Source organism: Astatotilapia calliptera, chromosome 10 (genome assembly GCF_900246225.1).
Source record: "Astatotilapia calliptera chromosome 10, fAstCal1.2, whole genome shotgun sequence".
NCBI classification, from domain to species: Eukaryota; Metazoa; Chordata; class Actinopteri; order Cichliformes; family Cichlidae; genus Astatotilapia; species Astatotilapia calliptera.
In genome coordinates, this window is record NC_039311.1 from 27,561,401 (window position 1) to 27,579,370 (window position 17,970).

Below are 17,970 nucleotides of genomic sequence, written 5' to 3' on the forward strand. Positions count from 1 at the left end.
GTGCCAAAGTATTTTCCAAAGTATTCTAGAGTCAAATGTGAGGCCATCTGTCCAGCAGTTAAAGCGTGGCCCAAATTCGCTGACTCAGCAGAACAATGATCCCAAACACAGCAGTAAATCTACAACATCATGGTGAATAAAAGAAAAGAATTAAAGTGCAGACCTGACCCCGACTGAAATGCTGTGGCGCATCCTCAAGAGAGCTGTACGTAAACAAAAGACGTGAAGCAACGTTTTTTCACAACCATGACAAAGTCATACACAAAACAGTTACTCTGAGTTATTGCTGCTGAAGGTGGATCTATAAGCTACTGAATCACAAATCAATCCTTAGTTTTTCACAGGACTGTATAGATACTGTGCATACATATAACCAACCACTGTAATCACTGCCCCTGTGCCCCACTCACTCACTGCCCGGGATCTGATCATGCAAACATGTCATCACTGCCCACTTATTAACCACTCAAACGGACCAACTGATATACAAAAGTAAACAAACCCACCATATGATCGATAGTCAGACGCCTCACTGATAATGTTTGGGATCTGGACAGGGGGAGACCCCCTTTACACTGATATTTAGTTTAGAAAAGAAGCAAAAATCCCCCCAAAAATTACATATTAATCTTATATCAATGTTCATGTGTATAAATAAATCAACAAACACATAAAGAAAGAAAAACATCTCAGGCTGTTGCAGTTACAGACTTTCAGATTTCATGTCTTATGTTTAGTTAGAATCAAATTTGAAGCTCCAATAGTTTTTTGTGTTTCATACAGCAAAAACCTTTCTTACACTGTTGATCTAGTTGATTCAGCTCATTAAAAAAGTACCAAATCTCGCCAAACTGAGCATAACGAAAGCCACCAGCAACATAGTCTGTTCCTTCTCAAAAACCATGGGAATGATCTACACATGATATATGCAAAAGCTTCATGTTTAAAACTAAAGAGTTTCTTCTGACATTTAAGTCAGAAGAAGACAAAGAAATATAGTTTGATTGCTTTCATGTGTAGTTTGCAAATCCAGATATCATCCTAATCTGGGACCCTGTGCAAGTCACTGCTTGTTAATGTATTCAGTAAAAAAACAAACAATTCCAACATTCAGATGAAAAACAGAATTTTTCGATATATTAAAAAGAATCACCGTCTTAAAGATCAAACCAGTTGTCTCGACACCACTCGGCAGATTTCAGTGTCTTCAGTACTTCAATTATTTCCTTTTTTTCAATGAATGTTATTAAAAAAATACAAAAAGACAAGAGAAATCTTCAGTAAGGATAATCTCTGCTCAGCAGAATTCAAAACTGTCTCCATCTCGTTGTGTTGGGTTTTATCCCACATCATCATAGTCCTCCTCATCGTCTTCTTCACCCCCGATGTCATCATAGTCTTCCGTGGAGGTGTTGTCTCCTGCTTGATCTTCCTTGTCCATCTTCACATAGTCCGGTTGATTGTCCACGCTCTCCACATAGTCGTTCTCCTCAGCCAGGTTCTCGTAGCTTTGGGCCTCCAAAACACTACCGCTCATGCTGTTGACGACTGGAGGAGGAGGAAACATTATGTCTCCCTCCATCTTGACGTAGTCAGCCTGGAGTTCTGTGCTCTCCTCGTAGTCGTGGATGCTTTCCTCGTGGTTGCTTACATTCTGCTCACAGTTGCCATCCTCGTAGTCGTGGATGCTCTGGCACTCCTCAGCCAGGTTCTCGTAGCTTTGGGCCTCCAAAACACTACCGCTCATGCTGTTGAAGATTGGAGGAGGAGGAAACATGATGTCTCCCTCCATCTTGATGTAGTCAGCCTGGAGTTCTGTGCTCTCCTCATAGTCGTGGATGCTTTCCTCGTGGTTGCTTACATTCTCCTCACAGTTGCCATCCTCGTAGTCGTGGATGCTTTCCTCGTGGTTGCTTACATTCTGCTCACAGTTGCCATCCTCGTAGTCGTGGATGCTTTCCTCGTGGTTGCTTACATTCTGCTCACAGTTGCCATCCTCGTAGTCGTGGATGCTCTGGCTCTCCTCAGCCAGGTTCTCGTAGCTTTGGGCTTCTGAAACAGCAAATTCCATATTTAAGGTTAATTTTATTGTTGCAGTGCATATAGGTAGCTGGTCAGTAGAAGATTGTTACAGATAGATTTGGCACTTGGCAACAGTGGGGAGGAAGAACGTTCCTTTAACAGGACGAGACCCTCAACAAAAAAATACTCAGGGAGGGGCTGTGGGAAGCAATGGGGGTGAGGGGAAAGAGAGGACAGAAAAGAAGAGCACAGAGAGACCAAAAACAAGGAAAGAAAAAGAATAAAAGTTACCCTACAGTGATGGCAGAAGAAACACAACGGGGTGGAGAAGAGATGGTCAGTGCATTGTTGCACATCTCCCAGCAGCCTGAGGCTATACCTAAGGCCCCAGTCACACTGGGAAAAATATGCTATTCCTCAGTGATTGCTGGGTGGTTGCTGGAGGTTGCTGACAGTCGCTGTAAAATTGTTAGCTTCAGCCCTAGTCATGCAGGCCTAGACTGGACTGGTCAGTGACTCATTGGAAACTAGAGGTCACAAGGGGGAAAAGTATGTTACCAAACCAGCTGACGGTGGGAGGAAGCCGGAGTACCCGGAGGAAACCCACGCAAACTCCACACAGAAAGACCCCGGCCTGATGGTGGAATTGAACTCAGGACCTTCTTGCTGTGCGGCAACAGTGCTAAACACCGTGCCACCGTGAGCATCTAATAACCAACTCGCAAAATAAAATAAAATAAAAACATACAACAAACACGAAAACACCAGACATTATGATACAGACTTATAATTTGCACCGATGTTTTTTCGAAATTCTATATGCGAAAAGTGAGCGCGAGAGCCCTCGGTGCGCCTGCTCGCTGCTGAAGTCAAAGTAAACTTTATTGTCATCTCCACTACATACAGTCCAGCATATAGAGAGACGAGACGACGAGGCTCCAGTTACAGCAGTGCAAGAAAATAAACAATAAATATAAGAAGAGTAAGAAAATAAATCTACACTTTAGGACTCGGGGTAAAGGGATCAATAACAAGGGGAGTGTTCGCCCGGGGCACCAAACAGGCTAGGACCGCCACTGCATACCAATCATAATGAAACCGACCTCACAGCCCATCGTTAGTCAAAGGTGCTAGTTTTGTTCGTTATGAAAATTTTTATAAGGTTGGGGAAACCTGCAGTTAGCCAAGACTGAAGAAGTCACTCTTCTGCTGAAAACGCTGCATTCAGATCAACAGAATCAACTTTCTCAGCTTGTTTAAAGAGAAAACTTTCTGTTGACCCCTCAGTTTTTTTCTTAAGTGCAATTCTTGTTAATACTTTAATACTAGTAATACTTAAATATTACTACTTGTAAACTGCTGATGTCACATAAATGACCCGATGACTTATGGGACTGTATACGTGATGTTTATGTGTTCTAGGCTTTAGTGCTATACGGCAGTTACAGTTATCCGGTGTTGATTAGCCATTTTTGTGTTAGTGTATAACATTACTGCAGCTGTATGTGTTCTGTGTTTTATGTGGTTAGCGGAGCTGTGATTACAGTTTTTTCTGATTGCTTAAGCACATTTTTTGTAACTATTGGCTAATTTTGCAAAACTCTTCACACAAATAAGAAAACCTGTCACCCAATCATCAAAACATTGTAGTTCTCTTGCAAAAGCGAACACAGCTAGATTAACTCTTCACACCTTCGTAAAAATGGTGTTTCCGTATCAAACAGTACACACAAGCCATCATCTACTAAGCACACAATGCGCCAACTGCACACCGATGGTATGAATACAAAACACATCTGGCGTTTGCCTTCCCTGTGCACAAGGTAGGCTATGTCAGTTTGAGCTCATACTTCTGTCATAGATCCATAAGCATAGAGGGATCCAAACTTCAAGTACTGGTGTTTATTCAAACACATCAAAACAAACACAAGTGTTTATTTCCAAGTATAGGATTATTTGCAATCGCCATAATGACTATATGGGTTACGTGGTCTGCAGTGAACATGCTTCCTCTCCCCCCTCCTCATCTTCCTCTGCCCCCTCCTCGTCTTCCTCTTGCTCCTCCTTGTCCTTGTCGTCCTCTTCATCCTACTTCTTCACCTCCACGTCCTCTTCCTCGGCCTCCTCTACTTCTCACTCTTTCTGCTCCCTCCATTGTACTCCGCACACACAGCTTACCTGTATTATAGTGCTTAGGCTGATTGCAAAGTGAACGAATTATCTAAGAAAGTTTTCACATGTGAAAGTGTGCCAGACAGTTGGCAAGTTAGTGTTAATGATAGCCATACATGTGTATACTTTTGCTAGGAGTGTGTTGGAAATTTGGAAATTGAGTGTTGTGCAGTGAATTGTGCCTACAGTCTTGCAAAGTGTGTGTTACAAAATTGCAAACTGAGTGCAAAGCAGTTTTTGTGCTTTTAGTTTTGCACACTCAGTGAGTGGTTTTGCTGTAAGTCTGACTAGTTTTAGAAATTGTGCTACAGGATTCACAGTTAGTGTTTAGGCATTCAGTAAAAACTGTAAGACGGCTGTTTCTGTGCACCACCTCTTGCTGCTGTTGTGGGTGAAGGGGCATTCTTACAGTTTTTTCTGATTGCTTAAGCACATTTTTTGTAACTATTGGCTAATTTTGCAAAACTCTTCACACAAATAAGAAAACCTGTCACCCAATAATCAAAACATTGTAGTTCTCTTGCAAAAGCAAACACAGCTAGATTAACCCTTCACACCTTTGTAAAAATGGTGTTTCCGTATCAAACAGTACACACAAGCCATCATCTACTAAGCACACAATGCGCCAACTGCACACTGATGGTATGAATACAAAACACATCTGGCTTTTGCTTTCTCTGTGCACAAGGTAGGCTATGTCAGTTTGAGCTCATACTTCTGTCATAGATCCATAAGCATAGAGGGATCCAAACTTCAAGTACATCAAAACAAACACAAGTGTTTATTTCCAAGTATAGGATTATTTGCAATCGCCATAATGACTATATGGGTTACTTGGTCTGCAGTGAACATGCTTCCTCTGCCCCCAGCATCTGGTCATCTAGCAATTCTGTAAAGTAACAATTTCAGTATTTTTACATCAATGGTATTGGTGTGTTTCTCATTGGCATATGGCAGTGCTACAAATCTTTGTGCGAAGTGACTGTACTAACCGATTCTCATTTCAAGATGTCCCTATGGTACTTGCTACAGTGTAGCGGCTCGAGTTAGGCTGGACCCGTTGGCCAGCTACCCTCAGGGTCATTCCACGGTTGATTACATGGTCCACTATTGTAGCTCTGATGTCATCAGCAATTCTATTTCTTACTCTTCCTACCCTTCCTCTCCCCCCTCCTCATCTTCCTCTGCCCCCTCCTCGTCTTCCTCTTGCTCCTCCTTGTCCTTGTCGTCCTCTTCATCCTACTTCTTCACCTCCACGTCCTCTTCCTCGGCCTCCTCTACTTCTCACTCTTTCTGCTCCCTCCATTGTACTCCGCACACACAGCTTACCTGTATTATGGTGCTTAGGCTGATTGCAAAGTGAACTAATTATCTAAAAAAGTTTTCACATGTGAAAGTGTGCCAGACAGTTGGCAAGTTAGTGTTAATGATAGCCATACATGTGTATACTTTTGCTAGGAGTGTGTTGGAAATTTGGTAATTGAGTGTTGTGCAGTGAATTGTGCCTACAGTCTTGCAAAGTGTGTGTTACAAAATTGCAAACTGAGTGCAAAGCAGTTTTTGTGCTTTTAGTTTTGCAAACTCAGTGAGTGGTTTTGCTATAAGTCTGAATAGTTTTAGAGATTGTGCTACAGGAATCACAGTTAGGGTTTAAGCATTCAGAAAAAACTGTAATAAACATCTGTGCTTCCTGTAGCTTAGCATTACAGCTAAGGCAGGCATAGCAAGTCAAAATAGAAGTCTTTCTCTCTTCCTTGCCTGAGCTTGTCATATTATTGATGTTTGTCAGCTGCTGGCTGGGCTAAACATCTTGAGGTTACTACTTGTTTTGTGAAGTTCACCAGTTTGACTTTACATTTTTAAAACTCATAAATGTTTTCTGTTATTCAGTTCAGCTCAGTTCAATTTCACAGCAACAGCCGCCTGAAAGGGTTATCAAGAAGGTAAAGATGGTCCCTGATCGAACCCTTTATCAAAAAACAACGCTTTAACCCTTATCTTAAAGGTAGCGTCTCTCAAATCCAAACTGGGAGCTGAGGTCTTAAAGGTGAAGGCTCTGACTCCTATTCTACTTTTAATAAGTCTGAATTTAAAAATGAGAAGGAGCAGACTGCTGTGTATCCTTCCACAGTTTGTGGTACAGTTACAATTACATCAAGCCAAAAATACTCTTCGTTTTGGTCTGACTTGTAAAATAAGGAGCACTTTCCTTGTTTGGCCCAAATCCTTGACAAAACAGACATCATAAACACTTCTTAGTAAGTTTGAAACCTTAGCTTGGATCAGAATATGTGGTGCTGTCTTGGATCTGAATCTTGTGCATAAAACTGTCACTGCCATGTAAACTGGTGAACACGCGCTGCCCTTTAGTTTGTGGTTTATGGTCAAATGGCAGACTGGATGAGGCTTTAATTTCAAAGATCTGAAAGTGAGAGAAGGAAGCGTGGTTTCATAAGAGGAGGGGCAATCTGTAGGAGCCACTGAGAGATATAATAAAGTCTTGCCTGCCATGAGAAACTGTGTCCGCGGAGGTAGAGGTGGAGTGCCCGTTTCAATGTTTCTCTGCTGGTATTTGTTGCTCCTGCAAATTTGCAGACAAGAGAAAATGTCAAGCGAAAAAATCTACATTAAAGAATGTAAAGTCTGCAATGTCTGAATCTGGATGTGAGCACACAGTAGTGTAAGGTCTGCAGAGCTTACTTTGGTACAACAGACATGTTTAAGCTACATGGTCCCTTAAATATATATATGGAGTATATGGAAAATATGGGGAAACATAAATGTTTAAATGCATCATTTGTTTAAATGAATATTGATTATGATAATAATAATATTAATATTAATAATGTATATGGGATGACTTGTACGGACTGAAATGTGGCAACAGAGAGAAAGCTGAGTGAATAACATAAAGAACTAGAAATTATAAATGAAACTCAAAACACAAAATGCCCAACACAGTCTGATGGTAGTTCATGAAGTCACAACTTTTAATTCCTGCTTTTGGACATGAACTTTCCACTGAACATGATTTTCCATCTGTCTGTGGAAAAGCCAGCTGCTGCTGCTTTAAAAGATCCTTCACGATTTGTGGTACAGTTGCTGTTAAAGAGCCAATAGAATTCTTTGTTTTGGACTTATTTGTGAATTAACAGCACTTTTCTGGTTTGGCCCAAATCTGATTTGTATCCATGTGAACAAAATTATACTTTTTTTTCACTTGCACAAATTTTGTAGGTTGGAGGGATAGGTAGCGGAGCAAGCCAATTGGCTGTGCACACTAGAGACCCAACTTTGAATACTGCATGTCACAGACTTTCACACTCATTTAATTTTTAAATCTATTATTAAGTGAAAAAACTATCCATTTTTAAATTTTAGCCATTAAAACTGCTGAGATTTAGCACATAACTGTTTTTAACTTACTTATATAACCAACTTTCTTACCTTTGCCTATTAAACCTATTTGGTTAGGTTTAGAAAAGAATCAGTGTTTGGGTTAAAATATAATGTTTAACACAATAGTACTTTTAAAGCTCTGGTTCCTTGTTTTTTTCACATTTTCTTGGTTTGGATACATGATGCAGACATGAATTATACTTTCTACTGAAATATATCAGTTACAAAGTCTTGCTGTCATTTTAAGTTTTGTGGTAAGAGTGAGCTGCTAGTTCAGTGTTACATTTGGTCACAAGTTTGTAACATTATCAACTGGTTACACTGCTGTGGTCGTAAAATATACAGACACACAGAGACTTTTTGGAAGCCTTGCAGAAAAAAGTTTCCAAATAGTACAACATAAATGTCATATATTGCATGTTATGCTAACACTCCTATGCTGATCAATATGTGGACTTCCAACTAATGCACAGTACACAGTGTAATAGTTACACATCCTCTAGGGTGAAAATAACAAAGTTTTACTGTTTAGAGTAAAATGTCAATCATATATATTAAATCGCTGTAATTTTCTGGATATTTATAATTGTGTTATTTGTATATATTACCATTATTTCTTATATTTTGTAATTTAGTTCAGTCTGCTACTGTTCTCATTGTCTTGGAGCAACTATAACCCCATAATTCCCTTGGGGTTTGATAAAGTATTTTGATTCTGACCTCTGGTTTTCTCCCTATATCTCCTGCCCCATGGCTCTATTGGGTGTCACCAGTGAGTCCTTTCCTGTGGACATGGACAGTGTAGCACAGTATGCCCACTGTCACCAATTTGGGTTTTAAAATGGATAGGGATTTTAGATTTGACAGTCAAGTCAGAGCAGCAGTGAAATCCAGCTTATTTCATCTGAGGCAACTGGTCAAAACCCATCCTGTCAAAAGATAAATTCAGAACAGTAATGTATGCTTTTATTACAACTGAGCTGGATTACTGTAACTCGTTGTACCTTGGTATTAGAGAGTCATCCTTGACATGAAAAATTACAGGTAACCATGGAAATCTGCTAGCAACCAAAACAATCACTGGGAGGTTTTTGGTTTCAGTGACATGTTTGCAATCAATTTCACCCAGTGACAGCCAGAAACCTCAAAGAACTACTGCTAACCGGTTGGAGAAGGCACACACTTCCCTAGCAACCGCTGACTGTATCATGTCTAGTATGAATGACAACTCTCAAGGAATGTTTGCATGTAAGCGCAATTGAAATCTATCAGTTACAAGCTCAATAAAAAAAACCCAAGAAATTCATCTCTATGAACACAAAAAGACTGTTTTTTGTTTTGTTTTTTGGGGGTTTTGTTGTTTGTTTGTTTGTTTTTGGGGGTGGGTGGGGGGGTCTTACATTCCTGGCTTTTACAGTGCTGTGCTTGGAAAGTAACCAAACCACATAGAGATTTTTTTGCAACTTTGTAAAAATGTAACAGAACACCATAAATGTGACATATAAACTTTTAAAGTCTAAATGTAACATATGCTGACATATTTTGTAGCCCTATGGCAGCTGGGATACCCTAACAAGGATAAGAGGAAGAGAATGTGTGGATGGTACTGCAGTGGGGAACTGGTTACTTTTTGTATGTTACTATTACGCTACATGAATGGTTACGCAGATGTCAGGGAACAGGGAAAATGATTTTGATACTATACTTGCCCAGCCAAGTTTTTTCATCCCCCAAAAAAACTACATTTATAGTGTATCATATTTTTATACTGGTTACATCCTGGATGTGTCAGAACATCACAGCCCACAGAGTGAATGGTGGAAGTAGTTTAGCTAATACACTATTTTTAGCATGTTTGCTGTATGTATTATCATATTTGCTTGTGATTTTTTTCCAAGGAATATTAAAACAGCTGTATTTCAGTAAGAACTCATGTCTGAAAGTTTGTTTTTGCTATAGACTGTATATATACTGTGTGGTTGTTACAAATGCAGCTTACAGTTAGCATTATAGCTAGCTATGCAGAGTCAATTTAAACACACAATATATAACAATTTGTGCTAATAAAGTTGGTTTAAAATTAGTTTTGCTTGTTGAAAACACCATCAGCTGTGTTGGGAATTTCATGATTCAGCACTGAAGCCCTTTTTCTGGTTAGTTTAGCTTAGCATTGCAAATGAAAATGGGAGAAATAGCTCCCCGTTTGATAAAAACACTGCTTAATAATAAATACAATAAACATAGAAGCGACATAGACTTCTCACTGAAGCATAAGTCAGACAATAGCAATAAAAACAACAAGTCTGATTCTTTAAATGTAAACCTGCGCCTGTTTTTAGTATAGTACAATCCATTGTGTACATTCACTGTTATATGATAAGTATACATTTATGCATTACTCAGTTTTGAAGTTGAATTCGTTTTTCACAGTGGGGATTTTGTGTTGGCCTGTTGGGGGGGAAAAAAGAAAACACAGTTAATTCAAAGTCAATTAGGAAAAAAGATCAATATATTTGCACCTAAAGGCCATTTAAATGGATTTATTCACAGCTCAGCAAGAACAGATTTGGATTGTGTTGCTACAAACAAAGGAGAAAAATAAATGCAAATATGATATAAGAGTATTTAAATAGGATAAAATGGGGAAAAAAGTACTTTTAAGTATGTTTAAAGCATCTAAACAAACCATATTTAAATGCATAAATGAATAAACAAACAACTCTGCTGTTTTCAAATGCACAGTGTTCTTTTATCTCCACATGTTGTTACCTATGATTAGTGTCTGTGTTGTATTTTATTAGCTCTTTATACATGTGCATATGCTCAACCAGCACGAAGCCCCGCTTTGTGGTGATGCAGCCCAGTTTCCCCACAGGGATCATTAAAGTTTCATCTAAGCTAATCAGATCCAGAGGGCACCCCCTAATAATAGTAATTCATACAATTATAATAGTTGTTCTTCTGGCTTGCAACAAACCCTTAAAGTAAGTAGTTTAGCTTCTAGTGTGTCATGGTTTGGTTTCTCTTCCCTTTCCGGCTTATGATTTGTGGTGAACACGTGCATGTGTTGGTTTAGCAGTGAGTTTTTAAAAAAAGAGGTAGTTGAGTTAAAAATGAAACTGGTGTCTGACGGTCATTTCAGTTTGCTCTAACTTATTTTGCACCTAAGGGTATAGTAAATAAGTGGAATGAACCAATCCTGTGTGTCAGGTGTCCAGATTTCTGTTTAATGATGCTGGTCGCCAACAGCTTGAAACCCATCACGGAAAAAAACAACATGAAAGGATTCATAAAATAATGGAGGACATTTGATGCAAAGATGTCATTATTTTTTCTTCTTGTCAAGATAACATTTACCTCCTATAAGATCTTATAACCACTCTGATCTGTCTTGAGGGGCCCCATAAAACTGCTGAGAACAAAAAAAGTTATCTCTGCAGTACAATGTCAGGTCACAGGACTTAGCATTAGGTGGACCGTTTAGTGACACTGAACTTGCAAAACTAGATTTAGATACTATGAAGCTACTTTCTCTGATTTCTGGGGGGTTTAGGCTTTAGAATTTAAACAATATTGCATTTTGACACTTATAATAACGTAACAGCTTAGTTACTTTTACAATGATGTGTACAAAAACCATGCAGTATATTGAAAATGAGACGCACGGGGGGAAAGGGATAACACACCTGTGAAAGCAATCAGCATGGTCCAAACGGCACGAAACATAACTGACACAGGAAACGAAACAACGCTAAACACAGGGACAAGAAGCTCACAGCAGCCACAGAGGCAGAGGAACAGGTGCTAACAAAAGATGAGACAGTGAAACACAGAGGAAACTTCTTTTTTCAGATGCTCCCTTAGAGGTCATGACCGCAGATCATCTGCCTCCATCTCACCCTATCCCTAACATCCTCACCCCATGCCCTCCTTCACTACATCCATGAATCTCATCTGTGGGCTTCCTCTTTGACTCCTGCCTGGCAAACCTCACATCACAGCAGGTCATGTAAACTGCCTCTTTCAATCTTGCTGATCACCTCATATCACAAATAAAAGACAAAATATCACTAGAAACCACAAAGAACTAGAAAAGACAAAGAAACCAATAGTTTGTCTAGCTCTTTGACTACTGTCCATCTGTCCAAGATTTTCCCCAGCGTCAAACCCCCTGACACCTGCTTTTAGTGGAGCTAAATAAACATTTCATACACTCTAGTGATTTCTGTTTAAAAAAAAAATTCTGTATGTTTCTGGTTTCATCATTTCTTTTTTGCAAAACATTTTGTAACGTCTCCTTTCCTGCTTCTGCTCAGTTCGTCCTGACTGTATCTGAATATATAGCCCTGTCCTTCTCCTTAGTCTTTGTTACAGGGAGGACTTGTTGGTTTCTGCCTGTACATTTTTTGTACTTTGTGTTAGACTTTTCAGCATGAATAAAGGTTTGCTGTTATTTGTGGAAGGTCCTGCCTTTGGATCTCTCGCCTCAACACTGATGCAATGCATTTCCAATGGCAAAGTCTCAACTCTGCCCTCATGTTCTGCGTGATTCTGGTGAGTCAAGCCTGAAGATGAGTGGCTTCAACTCTTAACTTCCACAAATCTGACTGCAGCTTTCTCTGGAAGGAGCTACGTTTTTCTGAACCGGGTGTTTATTCATAAAGCCTAAAAATCCCAGACTTGCTTTACAGTCTGTACAGTACATGAGTCATGACCTGGATAAAGAAAAACCTTCCTTCACTGAGAAGCAACTTTATGAATGTCTCTGACATAACAGACAGGCACACAACATGACCTAATGTACAGAGTGTACATTTCAAACTCATTTTATTCTCACCCACAGGAGATGGTTGCAATTCCAGATCTTCAGAAATGAATTATTTAAAAAGAAAAAACAAGCCAGTCAAATAAAATAAAAATAAAAAAAACAGTCAAATAAAATACCAAACCATGAGTGACTAAAAGGAACTAAAAAGAGGAAGGTGATTCAAAACGGCCAGTTGGTGGGCAGATTCTTATATGGAAGGAAGATTATTCCTAAGTCCAGGATAGATAACAGTAAAGCCCAGGTCACTGAGAGAGGTTCGTGGGCTCATAACCTCAGTTACCTGAGGGCATAATACAGAGGTGAGACCGTACAATACCATCACAGGACAAGCAGTATACTGTAAATATACTGTAAGCAGTATATTTACAGTAAAAAAACAGTAGCACTTTCTATCACAGCTCGGTAATGAAGGGATAATAGTAACAAGTGGGAACAAGAGGGTTATAATGTGGTAATTTCTAAGTTATTACTATGCAATTAGCAAAGTAATAACTATGTAATATTCAAGTGATATCATGGTAGCAATAGTGATTACAGTTGAGTAATATTATCCTGAAATGTATGTAATAGTATAATAAGAGCCCCAAAACTGGGGGTAATAATATAGAAATAGAGCTCGGTAATAAAGGGGTAATAGTAGGGTAACAAGGAAGAAAGAAGAACGTAACAATGTGGTAATTTCTACGTTATTACTACTGAATTACCCATGGTAGTTTCTGTGTAATAAGCAGGAAACAGAGCTGCAAAATGCAAAACTGCCTGTTTCTCTTTAATAACATATGAATAACCTATTAAAGCTAACTTAAAGAAGTGTGGTTATTACCTAGAAATATCTCAGGTAGTTTCTGTGTAATAAAAAGGAAACAGAGCTGCAAAATGCAAACTGCTCGTTTCTATTTAATAACATAATAATTCCATAATATTAATTCCAGGTAACAATCAAACACATTTAATTAATAGGTTATTAACAGGTTATTGATGTGCTATTAAATAGATGCAGACAGTTTTGCATTTTGCAGCTCTGTTTTGTGCTTATTACACAGAAACTACCGCAGGTAAAGTGGTAATAATTTATAAATGATCACATTATTACATCATTGCCACTTCCTTTTTACCTTACTATTACCACTTTATTACCGAGCTCTATTTCTACATTGTTACCCACAGTTTTGGGGCCCTTATTATCCAATTACACAAATTTCCGTGTAATATTACTTGGATATTACATGGTTATTACTTTGGTAATTGCATAGCAATAACTTAGAGATTACCACATTATTACCCTCTCGTTTCCCCTTTGTTACCCTACTATTACCCCTTTATTACCATGCTGTAATAGAAAGTGCTACCAAAAACACATTTAAAGTATCAGAAAAAAAATAGTGTATGCATTATTATACAGGGATTCCTGTAACTCCATATTTTTTATTTTTGAACTAGAGTAACTTTGCACCAGTCACAGCTCAAAATAATCTCATTCCGACCAGTCTTACGGTCCCTTAGTTATTTCCTCTGTTTAAATAAGGCATTTTAACTCTTCTCTCTTTAAGTTATCCTACTTCTGATTGACTGCCCCTCTTAAACAGAAAGCACTGGTGTAGAGCTATGTGCCTTAGATGACCATATTAGGATGCATTATATGGACAAAAGTAGAGGGCTACCTACACGTTACACCTACAGGAGCTGTTCAGCCATGGACACCCCCATGACATGGAGCTCTTGGGACACTCTGAAGAGGCTGCATCAGCAGGGCGTTGGTGAGTTTTAGACACCACACGCCTCAGCACTCAGTGACTACACTCTATAAATGTATGTGGTCTGCCACTTTGTGGCTGCATTGCTGAGGCTCTTAGATGGTGTCATACTTGCAATGATAAGACCTACAACTGATCATGCAGGGAAGAAATTTCACAGGTTGACATGTTGCAATGATGGCATCTTATTACTGTATCAGTCTTGAATTCAGTAAGTGCCATATAACGTTTCCTCTCACTGTCATCACATAGCATCTTAAGACTAGAAAGTGAGTTTAGCTCTATTCTGTTTTGTTCTGGCTTGTTCCAAATCACAAACTGAACTAAGCTCTAAGGTTGCTGAACGAACATATTTTAAAAACACTTTTTGTGCAAATAAAATTACTGGAAATGACACCAGTATGCAAAATATATTGAGGTGTTGTTTCCCAATCTTGCTTTACTTCTAGGAATTTTTTCTTTTTTCTCTTTAAAAAAAAATACTTTTAGTAAGTTTCATTTTGCTGTGCATATATAGTTAAATAATGTCATATGTGAACATCCAGACTCACGAGCAGAGTTAAGGCCACCACAGATTAAAGCCTCTCAAGCGATTTAACACTGCAGAATGGTGGGGTTCTGCACATGCTCACATCTGAAATTAGATCTTTCTACTTGTGACAGGGAAAAAAATTAAAAGCACATGCATCATTTTTAAGTGTTACCTTATGAGCTTTATCAGCAATTTAAAAAGAATAACAAGAAATTATTTAAGTTGTTTTAATACCGGTAAAAATCTTAACATACATGGCTTAAAATAGCAGTCATGCCTAAAAAAAGCAAATACGAATGACAAAAATACTGGACTGTTTGGCTACAGGGTGTACACAGTGTATACAGAAAAAAAGGCATCGGTTCCTGAACCACGCAACCAGTTTCAGTGTGTCCACACCTTAAAAAAGCTGTCTGACAGCTCACACAACCAAATGGACAAACACCATTCCTGAAATGAACTTTTCTACACAAACTTACAGGAAAACACCTTCACGCACTCTCTAAAGCTCCCAAACACTTGTTGCATAATGTTTTGACATTTCGCTTATCGGGGTTTCAATTCAACATTTCTGCTATAAGAAGGGGAAGAGAATAAATCTGTGTGAGAACAGGAAAAAAGCGGTAAAAATGTATGTCGTTGATGTGCAGATGAAGGCTTGTTCAGTACTTAGTGGCAGGTGCGCTGCAGAGATTCAAACCTACCTCTTTTTCTTGATATGCACTTGCAGATGAACATGAAGATGATGCTGATCACCACAGACACGAAAACCATGCCAACGACCACCCATAACCATAGGTACTTGCGGATAAACGCCATGATCGCACTGTTTGAAGGATTTAAAAAAGAAACAAAAAAGTCTGAACACTTCACCACGAGAAGCACATCTGAGCCGCTGCTTTTCAGTATACACAGAGCTGGGGATCGGAAAGAAGGCCATTCAACCACTTCCTCTTTTTTTCTGTGTTGACTAAGTCCTGGGGTTATTTTTGTATTAAGATTAGCATTCTGAGAATCAAACAGGCACCTCAATAACCTCTAGGGACTCTTCTGAGCCAACTGCACTGCCAACCATCAAAACGTCTCCGTTTTTGTTCTCACTTCAGACAACCTCAGCCAAAGTATCTGAGCTACTTAAAGCTGAAAGAGAAGGTCAGCTTTAAAGTGAATTGTTTACTCCAGCTGGACGGATGTATTTATGTGCCTTTATCGCTGTGAACGGAATGATATAAATACTCGTTCCCCCGTTTATCTTCATGCCCGGCATCCTCTCTACACAGCCGCTTCCTGCCAACTTCCAGTTACAAATACTGCTGATTCAGAATACAGCCATGCAAGATAAAGTGATATTCGGACATGAAAGCACATAACAGTTTACTGTCTGCTTTGACACGTGACGCCTTTCACTGCAGTTAGACCTGATAACCACTTTTTAAGTATTATCTCTAATTATGGATAAGAATAGAATGACTTTTATCACAAAAAAATGCAATTAAAGTGTTATTTCAATACATGTCAACTTCCAAATACTCCAAATAAGTGCCTTACCTTTCTTCCATATCTCTGGTTAAAGAAGGACAGCAGTTTCAGTAAACAGAAGGTGAAAGCGGATGGTGTCTAGATATGACAGGACTCATCATGTACTGCATCTTTGCATGCCATCGTCTAATTTTCTTACCTAACCAAAGAAACATGAAGGCTGAGACTGGATTATCCCCACCCCCTGTCATGCACCAGTGACCAAATCATGTGGGTGTTTGTGTGAGGCTATAAGAAGAGTCAGACACGCATGACAAATTTACACATCTGTGTTAATACTTCAGTTGGAGAAAATTGTTTTTGTTTTATTTATTTGGTCAGAATAGAAATGTCATCACAGATGACAGATTTTGATATTTTAAACAGGTTCAAATTAACATTTTTAATACATATTCCTTAAACTACAAACATTGCCAGTGTCAGCACTGAACACTGGACTCTTGTGTAGTTCTCTCACATTTTCAGTTCCTCTTATATATCATGACTTTACATCAGTTTATCATAGTGTAATCTTTAGGGAGGTGTTTTCCTGTCCAGCTGCACATTCACAATAATTGGGATTTATATCATCTGTTGATAAATATCTCTTTTGTTTTCTGTTAAGAATTAACTGTTGAAAGCGAGATTTAGTTTTGGGGGAAAAAAATCAAGTCGATTTTATTTCAAAAAGGTGACACCGGAATTGGGAAACTAACGCTGTTTACTTATAGGAAAATGACTCTGTGCTTTCAAAATATTAGCACAAAACTGCTAAGTGGTGGACAGATATGAAAGTAACTTTCGAAATAAGTAGATATATGATTATTTTGTCTTGTATTTATTTCTATGTTGGTTTACATTACGAATAAACGCAGGCCTTTTGGAGAGTTCACAAGTGGTGATTTTATTTTGAAAGACAAACCAGAAGTCGCACTCTTTCGTCGCTAGCTTGACACTAGTTGTGATGTTAGCTTGTTTTCTTGGACGCTCCTAGCTCTGATCTCACCGCCCTGCTAATTGCCTCACGCCCCCCTCAGGAAACCATGGCCTCGGAGGCCTCGGGATCCCCTCAGTCGTCCCAACATGACGGTAAATTTCTTGTGTCTTTGGCGGTTTGTGGTGGGTGTGTTGAGGGGCTGGGAGCAGCGAAGCCAGCGACGGCCTCTGCATCACTGGCAACATTAGCTAGTTAGCATCCTCAATGCGACGTGTCACTGCCTCATGCTGGGCATTTAACATTGCGCAGTGGTTCACAAATTTGTGGAAACTTACTGAAGCTCTGTATAGCTGAACATGAGGTGCATGTGTGACACATCCAAGCTAACGTGGTTGTCTCTTTAGTAATGTTACACCTAGCTGGTTAGCTCCTAGCTCTGGCTAGTCTGACTAATTTGATCTAAAGGTCGGCTCTGGCCTCTGGCAGTCCGGCCCTGCACTGACAGGGTCAGTCATATGGGTCGCATCGGTGGCCGTGCTCTGTGGTGTGCACGGGATACTGACAAATCCTGCAGGAGGCTTTCCCTTTGGTTATCAAGCCGAGGTCCAGGGACCCAGAGGCGGCATTGAGAGCATCTGGAGCTTCAGGAGCTGAACGTGGGGCTCCCACTTTCTACAAACTGTGTGAAGAATTCCAGTCCAGGTTTATGTTAAACAAAATAGACTGCGACAACGGTAATACATGCAAAACAATTTAAGCTTTATGCGTCCTCGGAGGTAATATTACAGACACTCTGTAGCTTGAGAGT

At 39.3% G+C, this 17,970-nt stretch overlaps 2 protein-coding genes across 6 annotated transcripts in view; one reads left to right on the plus strand and one right to left on the minus strand.

The window, feature by feature from the left end:
* Positions 1 to 137: 137 nt before the first annotated feature.
* On the minus strand, positions 138 to 16,359 carry scimp (SLP adaptor and CSK interacting membrane protein). 4 transcript variants are annotated; one of them, XM_026183291.1, is made up of 6 exons: positions 16,256 to 16,359; positions 15,412 to 15,533; positions 9,993 to 10,041; positions 6,699 to 6,775; positions 1,997 to 2,052; positions 138 to 1,939 (listed from the first exon to the last, which is right to left on the minus strand). In XM_026183291.1, the coding sequence occupies exons 1-6, from the start codon at positions 16,264 to 16,266 to the stop codon at positions 1,340 to 1,342; spliced, it is 915 nt and encodes a 304-aa protein (XP_026039076.1). In that variant the 5' UTR covers positions 16,267 to 16,359; the 3' UTR covers positions 138 to 1,339. The 4 variants fall into 4 exon arrangements, with proteins under 4 accessions (XP_026039076.1, XP_026039078.1, XP_026039075.1 ...); XM_026183293.1 differs by having other exon boundaries at positions 138 to 1,825; positions 1,883 to 2,052; XM_026183290.1 differs by having other exon boundaries at positions 138 to 2,052.
* A 779-nt stretch (positions 16,360 to 17,138) lies between these two features.
* rabep1 (rabaptin, RAB GTPase binding effector protein 1) overlaps positions 17,139 to 17,970 on the plus strand; it is a 43,654-nt gene continuing 42,822 nt past the window's right edge. For both annotated transcript variants that reach the window (XM_026181485.1, XM_026181486.1), the window contains exon 1: positions 17,139 to 17,314. In XM_026181485.1, the coding sequence (XP_026037270.1) occupies positions 17,269 to 17,314 (46 nt within the window). In that variant the 5' untranslated portion in view covers positions 17,139 to 17,268. The remainder of the gene's footprint in view (positions 17,315 to 17,970) is intronic.

What these genes read in the sequence shown, in the direction of transcription:
- scimp (XM_026183290.1), bottom strand. An exon ending in GTGCATATCAAGAAAAAGAG is followed by an intron (nt 10,042 to 15,411) that starts GTAGGTTTGAAT and finishes CCCCCCCAACAG; the next exon opens with GCCAACACAAAATCCCCACT. An exon ending in GACACAGTTTCTCATGGCAG is followed by an intron (nt 2,053 to 6,698) that starts GCAAGACTTTAT and finishes TTGCTGTTTCAG; the next exon opens with AAGCCCAAAGCTACGAGAAC.